This window comes from Lemur catta, chromosome 6 (genome assembly GCF_020740605.2).
Source record: "Lemur catta isolate mLemCat1 chromosome 6, mLemCat1.pri, whole genome shotgun sequence".
NCBI classification, from domain to species: Eukaryota; Metazoa; Chordata; class Mammalia; order Primates; family Lemuridae; genus Lemur; species Lemur catta.
Window position 1 is genome coordinate 43,299,630 of NC_059133.1, and position 13,275 is coordinate 43,312,904.

The following is a 13,275-nucleotide window of genomic DNA, read 5'->3' on the forward strand; positions in this document are numbered from 1 at the left end:
TACCTATAGAGAACACTTACCATGAATGGAGCTTGTAGGCCTGAAAGTTGCTCTGGGTGAGTCGGCAAGTGAGTGGTAAGTCCTTGTGAAAACCTTGAACACTACTGTGCACTACTGTATTCTTTATAAACACTGTTCATTTAGACTACCCTAAATTTATAAAATATTTTTTCTTCAATAACGAGTTAGCCTTCGCTTACTGTAACTTTTTTACTTTATACACTTGTAAATTTTTAAAACCTTTTTGAGTCTTGTGATAACACTCAGCTTAAAACACAAACACACTGTATAGCTGTACAGAAATATTTTCTTCCTTTCTATATTTATTCTATAAGCTTTTTTCTATTTTTAAAATTTTTTATTTTTTAATTTTTTTTTTGTAGAAACTAAGACACAAACACACATATTAGCTTAGGGCCTACACAGGGTCAGGATCATCAAGACGTCACTAGGCGATACAAATTTTTCAGCTTGATTATAATCTTAGGAGACCACCATCGTATGTGTGGTCCATTATTGACTGAAATGTTGTGTGACACATGACTATTCCCTGATTTGAAGAGCTGATTGCTACAGGAGTGAATTCCCTCAAGGCTCAAGAAACCCTTGAAAATGAAGAGTGGACCAGCCCACAGCCTCTTCCTGTTCTGGATCTTTTGTTATCAGTACGTCTCTCATAGGTGAGATGCTTCCTTCTGAGGACTGCCCTGATAAGAGGATATCATGTGTCCCCAGCGTAGACTCCCAAGGTAAGAAAAGGGTTTACTGGCCACAAGATTGCATGTGCTTTCATAAGGGATGAGGCTTTGGGGATTTTTGTGATAGTCCTGGATTTTTCCATATTTAAAAATATTGAGATTATGATGACTGAAACTAATTCCTTTCTCCAAAATGAACTTTTATCCTCACTTTGTAGTGATACATCTGTTCTGTTCCCAAGTTCAATAAAAAATTTTCATGAGAAAAATAGTACAAGCACTGCCTCCTATAGGTGTGGGGAAGGAACTCTCTGTGTCTCGGCTTCCTCACTGGAAAAAGATGGGGATAATAACTGCCTATGTTTTGTGTCAGTCATTAGGTTTGCTTACAAATATTCTGGTTCATCTTCTCCAGGAACATGTTAGGTCTGCATTTCTCCATCCATTTTTAAGTTAGACATGAGTGATGTGACTGACCTGTTTTGGCCAATAAAGTATAAGCAGAGGTGACATGTGTTATACCTAGGCAGAAGCATTAAGCGCCAGTACACAATTTGCCTTGCTCTCTTACTACTGCTACAGAGATTGTGGAAATATATAATGAGATGGAGTCTCTATCAGCCGGGCCCTAAATGACATGATGACCAAGAGATGTCTTTTGATCCACATTTAATATATAGAGTGAATCAAAAATAAATTTTTGCCCCATGAAGCCACTATTATTTGGGAGTTGTTAGGACAGCATCCTAATCAATAAGCCATACTAATATGTATTCTTATTAACATCATCATTAGTATTATTTTAGACCATTAATATGTATATATACAAGGACAAGTCTAAAACAACAATAAATTGGTATACATTTGAAAGAATCATATATAATCTTACAGAGATAATTACACTTGTAGCCCTTGATCAAGTTTCTATAATTTTTTACCATGAAAATTCTGTTACCTGAAAAACAGCTGTGTGTGTGTGTGTGTGTGTGTGTGTCAGTCTGTCTGTCTCTACGAGTAAGAGGAAGGTATTCTGAAAGTGAAATGCCAACTTTTGTGTTTTTTCACTGACTTAAAGCTTACCCTGAACTCTAAATCAGAGTTTCCAAGGCTCTTACGTTTTGCCCTAGTTGGCCTGGGCAGAAAGCCCAGATACCACATCATTTTTTAAGTACTAAATGAGCCAAAAAATCAATCCACGTGCATGTAATTACTTCACTTGTGCTACTGTTACTACCTTTGTTAGCAATGGACAAATGAGGCCCTTCCACTTGGTGAAAATTTTAAGTAGTTATATCCCCCAAATTTCCTTCCCTGAGCACGGAACTAGTATTATAGATGCTTGCCATTTTGTGTATTTGTGTTTTAAAGGAGTTTGCCACCCCAAATAGAAGAGTGGAACCATTAACAGACTATCCAAGCAAACACTGACAAGGAAAAAGCCCTCAGGTTCAACAATGTAGTTGCTTCTCTTTGAAGATCATTTACCTGCCCATCGCCTCTGATGGAACTCCTCCTCCAACTGTTTTTGCACAGGACTCGAAAGGACTCTTTTCATTCCCCAGATGGGGCAGCAATAAGTTTCCTCACATGGCAGGATCTCACAGAAAGTAACTTCAGGTGCTTGTGAGGAGGTCTGTGTGGCTGCCAGGGATGTATTAGATGCTGCGAGGCATGGAGCAGAGAGGAAGGAAGCAACGAGGTGAACCTGAAAGGCTGGTTTCTTCCGTTGACAGTTCACGTGAAACGCAGCCTGGGTTGGAGCAGCAGTGAGGAATGCAAAGACCTTACCTGAGGAGGAGGCTGTGGGCGGCAGAGCAGGCTCCTGAGAGCTTGTGGGACTGCTGGAGGAGAACGAAATGATTAACGAGGGGCCTGCAAGAATCCTTCTCCCCAAAGGAATGTGACTTCTGAACTCTCACCTTGGAGGGAGACTTGAGGCATGTCGGTCTTGATCTTTTAAGCTAAGTATGTAAAGGGAGACTATCGTCAAGGCACTGTCAATAAAAAACAAACACACGTTATGTGGCAGATTTGTTTCCAGATATATCTCACGCATCCAGCTGGCCGGAGATGCACTCCCAACAGGCCACACAGATGGGAGCAGAGGGGGAGGGGCGGCCAGAGCTGACAGAAACACCATGGAAACCAGCGCAGCACGCTTTCTGCCCTGGTGAGAAAAAGCCCCGGGCTTCCTGGAGCCCAGAGGCTCCTGGGCTAGTCCTCACTGATGGATTTTTCCACCGAGCAGCCCCCTGGCCCTGGCAAGCTGTCTCCGGCGTCTGTCACTGGTGGAAGATTACAGGAGGAAGTGTGTCAATGGCTGGAGGCAGCCCTCTGCGCCTCACAGGAAAGAGGCAGAGCAAGGCTCCCATCCACGGTCGCAGTCGCGCAGGTTCAGTCAGCTGTGGATGCCAAACCCTTTGGCTGCTTCTCTGACATCTTCCTTCTGGCCGCCTGTCTTTTCAGAGCACAATACGCCAAATTGGGCAGGGGAAGGAAAAGAAATGCAATAAAGCATTCATTTCCACACTGTGTGACTTCAAAACAATGAGGATGTCTTTCCCCACGATTACCCAAATGGAAGCTTTCCTTAAAGGTTCTGAGCTTTGGGAAGCTATTCCCATCCATGCTCATGCCTCCAAGCACTCAGCCCTCTCCTCTTTCGGGGGTGTCTTTAGAACTCTCTCATGAGCCACACAAGAAAGTCCGCTGCAAACTTCACAGTTCCATTTTGTGCTGGGGTTGACACAGGGTTACCTGACTTCACTTCCTGACAGCTCGACTTCACACCTGGTTCTCCAAACTCCACTCCTCATTATATTGTTCCCCATCAAATGTGGTGGCTTTAGCATCATTAAGTATACACAAGGAAATGTGCCACATGCTGGAATTCCACTCATAAACAGTGAGCTCCCAAAGCGTTCCCAGCAGCGGCTGGTTACTGCCCGGCTGGCACAGCCCAGCCTAGGAGAAGTGATGCTAAGCCCCCAAGATGCCATCAGATGGAATTTACAGTGTTGCCTTGGTGACCATTTGCTGTGGTCCAGTCTCCCCTTCTTTGTTCTCTCACATCTCCCACTCTCCCTCTCCTCATGACTAACCCTTAAATACTCTTTCTGATTTGTCTCTGGCATCTGCCTCAATGCATAGCCCAGAGACTTGCAGAACCATAGGATGAAATGGGTATCTGCTCCCTTCTTTGGGAGCAAACTCTGGTGTTGACCCTTCTCAGGTATACCATAAGCCAAAACAAGATGATAAGCCCAACACCTCACATTTATGTTCTCAGTGGTCAACAATTTTGAAAATCATAAGATCTGATAAGCATGTTTAAAAAGCAATCTCTTTACCTTACAATTAGACGTCCCATAACCTTTCTGCTGTGCTGGGAATCTATGTCTCTAGAGAATGTTCTAGAGCAGCAGTCCTCAACTTTTTTGGCACCAGGGACCAGTTTCATGGAAGACAGTTTTTCCATGGACCAAGGATGGGAGGTGGGTGGGGCGTGGTGTGGAGCTCAGGTGGTAATGCGTGGCCCATTTCCTAACAGGCCATGGACTGGTACCAGGCCACAGCCTGGGGGTTGGAGACCGCAGCTCTAGAGAATGGTATGTCTGCTGAAGGTAGAGGTTCAGACAGTCCTGAGTTCGAATCCCAGCAGAAGAAGATAAGCACATTTAGGAGACTGAGAACAGTGCAAAGGCTTCTCATGGGAATTCTGCGTAGTGATGTCTCCCTACAGTGGTCAGTTGCAAGTCAAAAGCGAAAACGCTAAGGGGAGAGAAGGGCACAGAGAGACCCCACTGTCTTCTGTAGCTAGGAAGCTGCTTAGAGCAAGGAACAAGCAGCGCCTTGGGACCATCGCTTGCTTTGCCTCTGAGAATGACTGTCTCCCCTAAGACAAGGCCCAGAAGCCAGTCTAACAAAGCATTTTTTTGAGGGATAGATAAACATAGCTCTCATGATGTGGACAGTTAGACAAGAAAGGTGTGTGCAAAGGTCTAGAGAAGACAGGCAAGAGAACGCAGGCAAGATGAGCAGAGCCCAAGGGCTGGGGGCATTCCAGCAGGAGCGAGAGCCTGAGGACCAGAGGCCTGAGGAAGGGCCCTGCGTTCTAGGGAGGGATGACTCCCACCTCTGCACAGAGGAAGGATGGTACCAAAAGTTACCCAATTTGCACAGCAAATACTGTTATCCTTACTTTATTTGTTTGGTTTAACTGCTTAGTAGATTTGGCTACAATTTCATCATATTGTACCTCTTGGTGTCCTTTGGTATAAAGTCTTCACTGAAGAACCCAGAAGAATCCTAATAAATATGAGTTGCCAAGGGAGAGTGGATTGTCCCTGATTTCCTACTCACTTCTTTCCCCCAAGTAGATAGAAAGGAAAACAAGGAATTTGAGAACGTTATTTGCAAAGCTAAGAAAGATGCGTATACACACGTGCACACACATAGAAGGCACAGTTTGCTGCTAAAACACAGCAGTAGGTTGAGGAAAAAAATCATCCTTCATCTCACATTTAAGTGCAGAAAGCCTGTGCTCTTTTCTTCAAAATGTAAGTTTAAAAAGGGTTCCCTCACCTCTAAGCTATCAAAGGCCAGTGCCTGATCTAAAGGGCTTCTTGTCTTCAAAGTAAATAGAAGGTCAGTCCCCAGTTCACATGTGAGGAAAGAAAGATGGAAAGAAAAAAAAGAGCTTGACATAACACAACATTAAAGTTTTTCTTACCAAAATGCCATCACAGCAATTAGAGTTATAACCAAGGTCTGGAAAACCCAGTTAGGACACGACTCTCTTTTTCCTGAAAAATAAACCTATAAAAAGGTTCCGTAATGAGCAATGATAAATTAGTGATCTTTAACTGTGAGAAGGAAGCCTGAAGAATTGCTCCCAGCGGGAATCTTTGCTGCTCCCTTGGGATGGATGGTTCCAGAGCTTGCTTCAATTTACATCTCCCTCCTCCTCTCTCTGGAAACAATATTCTTCCTAAGCTTACCTCACATCCCTCCCCTTCCCTGCTACTCCGGGCTACAGACCCTCTCTTTTCCCCGACACCCTGCAGGGCAATGGTCTGTGCCATTCATCTGGCACTTATTCCTGCAGTTTTATGAGAGAAAAAAAACCTCTGAGACAAGATGCTGTCAGAACCCAGATGTCCATCTCTTTTAGTAGGATACTTTCGAAAATCAAAAGGTCTTCAAGACATGAAGGAATAAATTCTCATGGAAGAATTTCAGGGATCATGACAAACCAGGGAAAAGATTCTTATGCCATGAAACTCCACTAAGCACTCCTTAAATTATAACATTGGTATCCATTTCTTCTACCTATTAATAAAGACAGCACTGGGCCTGTGTCTTATTTATTCTTATATTCATTTAGTGAATATTTATTAAGCACTATTATGTACAACACTATAAAAGATATGAAAATGAGTAAATTACATTGTCTAGGATGTGAGTGAGACAAACTTTAAGGACTGATACATATTGGCATAAAAACTTGCTTGTGGGGAATGGGTCATGAGCTCCAGGACAGATAGCTGTGGAATTGGTGAGGCATCTGGCTGAACAAATAAGAGAGGTTGGCCGGGCACGCTGGCTCACGCCTGTAATCCTAGCCCTCTGGGAGGCTGAGGCGGGTGGATCGCTCAAGGTCAGGAGTTCGAGACCAGCCTGAGCGAGACCTGGTCTCTACTAAAAATAGAAATAATAATTATCTGGACAACTAAAAATATATATAGAAAAAAAAAATTAGCCAGGCATGGTGGCGCATGCCTGTAGTCCCAGCTACTCGGGAGGCTGAGGCAGTAGGATCGCTTAAGCCCAGGAGTTTGAGGTTGCTGTGAGCTAGGCTGACACCAGGGCACTCACTCTAGCCCGGGCAACAAAGTGAGACTCTGTCTCAAAAGAAAGAGGTTTTCTGGCCACCTAAATAAGGTGCTCCTTAAATGTGAACTTCCTACTAATGCAATAGGGAGTATTCTGTTTGCTTCCTTCTGGGGATACAGGGTAGAATCAGGCTTTTGGTCGGAAGGGTATTAGAGTGTGATGGTAATTAAGAAATAGCTTTAAACTGCTCTTTGATTTAATTTCTTGGGCTGATTATCTGACTAAAGGAAATGCTCTTCAATGCAGTATTGGGGGGGAGCTAGGATTACCTACACCTTTCCTGACAAGTATGCAAACCCTTAGGGCTATTGTAGCTGAGTCATCCATAAGTACAGCTGGAAGCCACTCTGATTACCAAGACGTCAATGGTTTATACTGTGCCTATGTCTCACTAGAACTGTTCTGAAGATGTCCTAATACTGTGCTATACAGAGAATGAACTCACTGAAATTTATTGAATCAATTGGAATTAAATAGTATTAGTCTCAGGATAAGCACTTCCCCCTTCAACCTACCCACCACAGCTGTTGGATTATTTTAAATCTCCATGCTTTTGCTCCAAATTCTTTGACCTAATACAGGGAAATGGCCTACGACCTGGAGTCAGACTTGAAGTTGAGTCCTAAAGTTATCCAAATGTCATTGATCCTCATTTTCCATATCAATAAAATAGGAATATTAAATAATGACAGCTTAATTTTCAGAGTTATTGGGCAGCGCCATCCAACAGTGTAATGGTTCTCAAATTCAGGTGTGCATAAACTTACTACGGAGCTTGTTAAAAGCCTCAATGTCCTGGAAAATTCTGATTCAATAGATTTTAGTTGAGGTAGGGTGGGGGTTAGGAATCTGTAAGATAATGAAAAGTATTTACCCATGTTTGTTCCTTCCCTCTCCCTCTCCTCCTCCTCCAAATACTCAGTGAATTCTCACTTGAACCCTGAGGACCTTCCCACCTCACTCTGATCCCTACATATAGGAGGAATCACCCACCTGCTTCTTGGAGAAGGAGAGGAAGGAAGAGGAACCCTAGGTATTGGATAAGAGCTAGAGCAGGAGATCTCAGCCTTCTTCTAGAATGAGCACCGTCCTGGCCAGCAGTGGGAGCTGTGTGGAAGTCGAGGCAGGGTCCAGCCAGGCTTACCACCTGGCAATGCCCATCAACTGCCCACAGCAAGCACTTTGCTCATGAACACTCCCACCCAAGCCCAGAGTACCAGTCCCCCCCCACACACACACACAAGCATTGCAGTGACCCAGGGACCCACGGAGGCCCCAAGGAACAGAGGACACCTAAGAGGCTGGTGGTGGCATGGAAGGGAAAATCAACCTCCCAGAGAGAGCTGAGCTCTCCCACCAAGACAGCACAGAGGGAGCAAACATTTCCAGTATTTGTACTCTATCAAGCTCCCTGGACAAGTCTGACATATGGAAAGTATGAGAATCACTGAAATAGTGAGTTTGAAAACAATAACAGTGAACACTTATCCAGGACTTCTTACGTGCCATGCACCCTTCTGAGTGCTTTACGTATACTAATTTCTTTAATCCTCACAATAATCCTCAACCGCCCTACGAGGCAAGTGCTTTTCTCATCCCCATGTCAGAGACGGGAAAAAGGAGGTACAAGAAGGCTGAGTTCCTCACCCAAGATCACACAGCTAATAAATCACAAAGTAAGGATTTGAACAACAACAAAAAATTTGGCTCCAGAATCTAGGCTCTTAACCACAATGCTATGCTGCCTCCTTTTCTGTGTCTATAAAGATAAAAAAAAAAGAAAGAAACTAAACAACTTAGAGATCATTGTTATGATTCAAAAGGTCGTAGCTTATCAAATGAACTCCATGGTCTGATAGTCCAGGAAATCAGAACCTAACCTGTATTTCCAGCCTTATCTTCCACTATCTTCCCTAACCAACTCCCACCTAATCCTTCAAGGAAGCCAGTTCCAACTCCCGGAGCTTTGTTTATGCCATTCCGTCTGAACCTCTCCGGCAGTTCCTTTGCTGTCCGGCCAAAGCCTACTCCCCCTTTAAGTTTCAGCTCTCATAAAACTCCTGCGTGCTCTGAGCCTCTGCAGCATTTATCACATCCAGGTACAACTGTTCTTTGTATTTTCTTCTAATCTTCCCTGGCTGTGCTGTAATTCCCTAGAAGAGACCACATCTGACTCATCTTTGTCTGCCTCCCACAGGCCTTCTACAGTGACGGCAAGAGGTCTCTGAGTTCAATGGATGCTCTTTAAGTCCTGTGTAAGTCCCCACCCTGTGTCCACATGCCCAACACACTGAACCACTTAATGTTTTTAATTTAAATTATGAGGCTTCAGGGAATATTTGCAGACTGGGTTCTCCACTCATGCATTTGTTTGACAAATATTTCTTGAGTGCCTACTATGTGCTAGCCCCCAGCAACACAGGACTGAAGAAGGCAGACACAGGGCCCGGTCTCATGGACTGTACATTCTGTTAATAGTTAATATTCTGAGATAATTCTCCCTAACTGACACTTCTCTGTGATGAAGAAGCTGTCCTTCAAGTTCATAAATGATTAACCTTCACTTTTTACTCTAAATGTTACTCTACTTAATAAAAGCTCTCTTTATTCATCAATAAAACCATCATACTTTAACCTTTGCGAGTAAGTGAATACCTATTATTCCATTTGCATATTCAGTACTCAATATCAAAGGGAAACGAGGGATTTGAGGATTAATTGAAGTCCCTTTGGGATTTTCTGAAGCCAAAGATAAGCAACTATGTGGGGTCAACGAATTTCATCTGATGAGGACAATATAAACAAAACTGGCAGATAATTATGAAATGGACAATGTTCTGTACTCATTTTCCTAAACTTCCGCTCTTTAAAAAGCCAGTTAACATCTATCAAAAGGTAAATATCTAAATACCTGCAGTGCATAAGGATGCAAACTCAAGAATCTATCAACAAATAAATGAGAAAAAAAATTCTTTATCAATTTCTCTGAAAACTTTTTTAATAGAAAATATCATATCTTTTCATCATAAGTTTGTCTATTTACCTTGTTGGGTTTTTTGTGAATGGCTCTTCTTGGAGAAGATGCACCAAAAGCTCTGCTAAATTTGCTTTAAAACAAAAAGAAAATTGGTTACTACTCAAATACCTCTCCAGGAGTGACATGACAAAAGCCCAGGCTGTCACTAACACAGCAGTATGACTTGCTTTTGTAGTACAGTGATAATTTGAAAAAGGAAAAGCCAAGGCAATTGAGAATTCCTTTTGTGGAAAAGAATTTTTGTAAGCATAAATGAATGCACTAAACATTACATTTCTCTTTTTCTCAAAACTAGACCCCAGGAAATGAGCATTTACCTCCTTAAGCAATAAAAAAAATAATGAAGTTTTTTTTCCCTGAAGCCCAAACATGGTTTTCTAAATTTAGAAATGGCCACCTCTCCTCATTAAAGGGGAAGCTACTCTTTTGCTAAAGTTTAGCACTCCCTATAACAACTGCTATTAAACAGATGCCTCAAGTTTTGTTTTATTTTTAAAGCAGCAACAGAAAAAATATGAAAGTTATCCCCTAAGGCAATCATGTTCCAAAATATTCTAAAAGAAAAATAGGGACTTCATTATCAGAAAGTAATAATGGTCGCTGTTTCATCAAAAAGACCATTTAGATCAATCTCCTTTCAGAAAGAGCCCACTCTCTCCTTTTCCCAGATTTCTATGATCTTAGATGTACCTGATTGAGCTTGCTTCACTGGCTGAGGACTTCCAGCTACTGAGCCGCTTTAGCCTGGCCAGATTTCTGTTCCATATTTCTAACTCTTCTATTCTTTCTTCAAGGTTGTTAGTTAGTTTGCAGAGCTGCTTCACTGCACCTACATTTTCCATAAAGATCTGGTCCTAAAAAGGAAAATCATATGGAGTGCATAAATTTACAGTTTGAGACCACCAGGGAGCTGTCCATAGCCCATTCAAGACAGTTGGAATACACCATTGCAAATGGTTATATACACACACATCCTCAAGTTCATTCAAGATAAATCTGCAGAGGTTTGAAACTTAAAGAGGTCTTGCTAAACTGCTGGCTGTGTAGTAAAACTGCTTCTGTTCAATTTACAGTAAAATGGAAATATGCCCTTGTAACTCAAAAATGGAGCTGAAGGACACTGTTGAGTTTGGAACCCAAAGATTTATCTTCAATTGCCATTATGCTATAGTTAAAACTCATAAAAAGAAAGAATAGGTTTCTGAATGTTGATTTGTGCGTTCATCACCAGATCTCCGTAAGAAATGACTCCAGCTTTCCCTGGCAAAAGGTGCATCAAATTGCTCAGGTGAAGGAGGAAGGAAAACCTGGTTTTTTCTCTGAATCCTGCTACATACTATTAATAAATGTGAGATCTCAGGCAAAACATAATAACCTCGCTGGGCTTCGGTTTCTTCATTATAAATGAAAGGATAATTCTTGAGATGTCAGTTTCTGCTCAAACATTCCATGAGCTGTCCTGTACAGTTTATATTTCAGCCTAACTTCCAAGCAAAATTAAAAAACAAAAAACAAAAAGTACTTAATTCTTCCTGTTCAGAGAAAGTGACTGACATCTCAGAAAGAGAAAGACAGGGGAGACCAACCAAAGCTAGGAGTCCAGGCCGTCCCCTTCCCCACCCACACGTCAGTCGTCATAGGAACACGTGCATTTACCTCTCAGCCATAACAAAAACCCTGGAAAGCTCTGGCCAACTCACACCCCAACCCTAAGACTTATCCCCTCCTTTCCCTCTCTCTGTTTACGAGTTCAAAAGTCCCACAGCACTTTCAGAATCTCACAGAGGTAGGTCCACTAATGTAAAGTGATGAGTTCAAGGTCAATAGAGGCTGTTTTGTGGTTAAGGGTCAAACTCAGGGCTTTGAGATTCTCATCACCCAAGCCAAAGCTCTGAGTGTTTCAAACACTGTAAAGCAATCACTTAGAACAGTATAGATTTAAGGCTTAGTTTATGCAGTTTAAAGACAGGTGTGTCTCATGAAACAGTGGCGGACTCTCTCAAATAGATCTAATGAAGTCCCCTGACACCCTGCATTCCCCCATGTCTGAGACTTTATTCTAATAGTTAGCTCTGATAAAAATGGCTTTCCTCAAGCCACTCCAAACCCCATTGTACCCAGGATCTCCCCAGAGACCACTGGTCAGAGGGCACCCCTCTCTTCTACCATGTCCTCAAAGCATGTTCAATTTGATAACTTGGCCATTGTCTTGTATCAGGTATTATGTGTCTCCCAACCTAGATCCTGAGTTTGTGGAGGGCAGCAATTATGTTGATTCATTTGTGTATCTCACCAGCATTTAACACATACTTTTGCCCATAAGACATGCTCAGGAAGAAGGGACAAAAGTGAATTGAAAGGTGCAATGAGTTAGCAGTTTAGCAAAACAGAAAGCCTTCCTCTTTGGGAAGCAAAATGACCAAAAGCCTGATCTTAGAGACCTATGCTTGCTTGAAGAAAACTTACCAAAAAAAAAAAAAAAAAAAGGACATCCCCATATTGGCTTCTCAAAAGTCATCAGAAAACCCGATATTTTTCCTGAAGTCTTACCAGATATCTTTCAAAATCTATCCAAAGAAAACAAATTGATAAAGCCACTTGGAGTGGAATTTAGCAATATCTACCAAAATTATATATGTTTTTATTTTTGAGCTAGTAATCCCACTTCTGGAAATCTAGTCCATAGATCTCCTGGTACAAGGTAAGAAATAAAAAGACTGACATCAACCCAAATGTCCATCAATAGGGGAATTGATAATAAATGATGGTGCATTCACAGAGCAGCATACCATGCAACTGTAAAAAGGAATGAAGACTATCTCTATATACCATTACAGAACAAAGTCTAGGATATAATGTAAGCAGACAAGAGCAGGTACAGAAGAGTGTGTATAGTATGCTACCTTTTGTCTAAGAAAAAGGGAGAATACAAAAATATTTTCATATTTTCTTACATTAAAAAAAATGAAGGATAAACCAAAACTAATTTAAAATTTTTATACATACTGGGAAGAGAAAAACAACGTGGACAAAATGGGTAGAAGCCAGGCCCTCTGAATGTACCGTGTTTTATAAATTTGCCTTTAGAATAATGTATTTTGAATAATTATAAAATATAAATCAAAATTTAAAAAGTATTCTTTAAAAATGAAAAGCAAAACAAAACAAATGAACCTAACTGGCAATGGAGTTTCTGGTTTAACCTTACAGAGAAGATTTATCTTAAAGGACTTCAAAGAACAGTAATTTGATCCTAAAGACAAAAACAAAGAAACAAAAATAACCAGCAAAGAAATCCTAAACTTTTCAATGATCATATTGTTAGCAATAATAGTGATGGATTGCACACGCACACATACCACACACACACATAATTGGATAAAGCAAATACAAAATTAAGTTAATAGTGTTATAAACCAAGATTTTTAGCATTTAAGAAAAGAAATAAAATCAAAACAGTAAGTAAAACCCTAGCAAAGCTAAATTTAAATTAGAAAGACTGCTATGGAATCCTGATATATTCTATTTTAAAAAAGAAAAAAAACATTTTCTAGCTATGTCCACTAAAAGGGACTACAAATGATGAGCAACCCTCAATGTTGTCTCTAAATATTGATATCATTCCCACTGAAAGGAACCAGGACC

At 41.4% G+C, this 13,275-nt stretch overlaps 1 protein-coding gene and 1 long non-coding RNA gene across 6 annotated transcripts in view; one reads left to right on the top strand and one right to left on the bottom strand.

Moving 5' to 3' along the window:
* The window catches only part of LOC123639523, a 40,282-nt gene extending 36,768 nt beyond the window's left edge, over positions 1 to 3,514 (top strand). The window contains exons 6-7 of the long non-coding RNA XR_006735752.1: positions 562 to 749; positions 2,067 to 3,514. This is a non-coding gene — a long non-coding RNA (uncharacterized LOC123639523). The remainder of the gene's footprint in view (positions 1 to 561; positions 750 to 2,066) is intronic.
* MYRFL (myelin regulatory factor like) overlaps positions 1 to 13,275 on the bottom strand; it is a 65,822-nt gene that overhangs the window by 12,163 nt on the left and 40,384 nt on the right. For 4 of the 5 annotated variants that reach the window (XM_045553378.1, XM_045553377.1, XM_045553375.1 and 1 more), the window contains 6 exons: positions 10,321 to 10,484; positions 9,637 to 9,700; positions 5,431 to 5,516; positions 2,618 to 2,692; positions 2,487 to 2,539; positions 2,184 to 2,360 (listed from right to left, as the gene is read on the bottom strand). In XM_045553378.1, coding sequence (XP_045409334.1) covers positions 2,184 to 2,360; positions 2,487 to 2,539; positions 2,618 to 2,692; positions 5,431 to 5,516; positions 9,637 to 9,700; positions 10,321 to 10,484 — 619 coding nt within the window. The remainder of the gene's footprint in view (positions 1 to 2,183; positions 2,361 to 2,486; positions 2,540 to 2,617; positions 2,693 to 5,430; positions 5,517 to 9,636; positions 9,701 to 10,320; positions 10,485 to 13,275) is intronic. The other variant, XM_045553376.1, reaches the window with a different exon arrangement.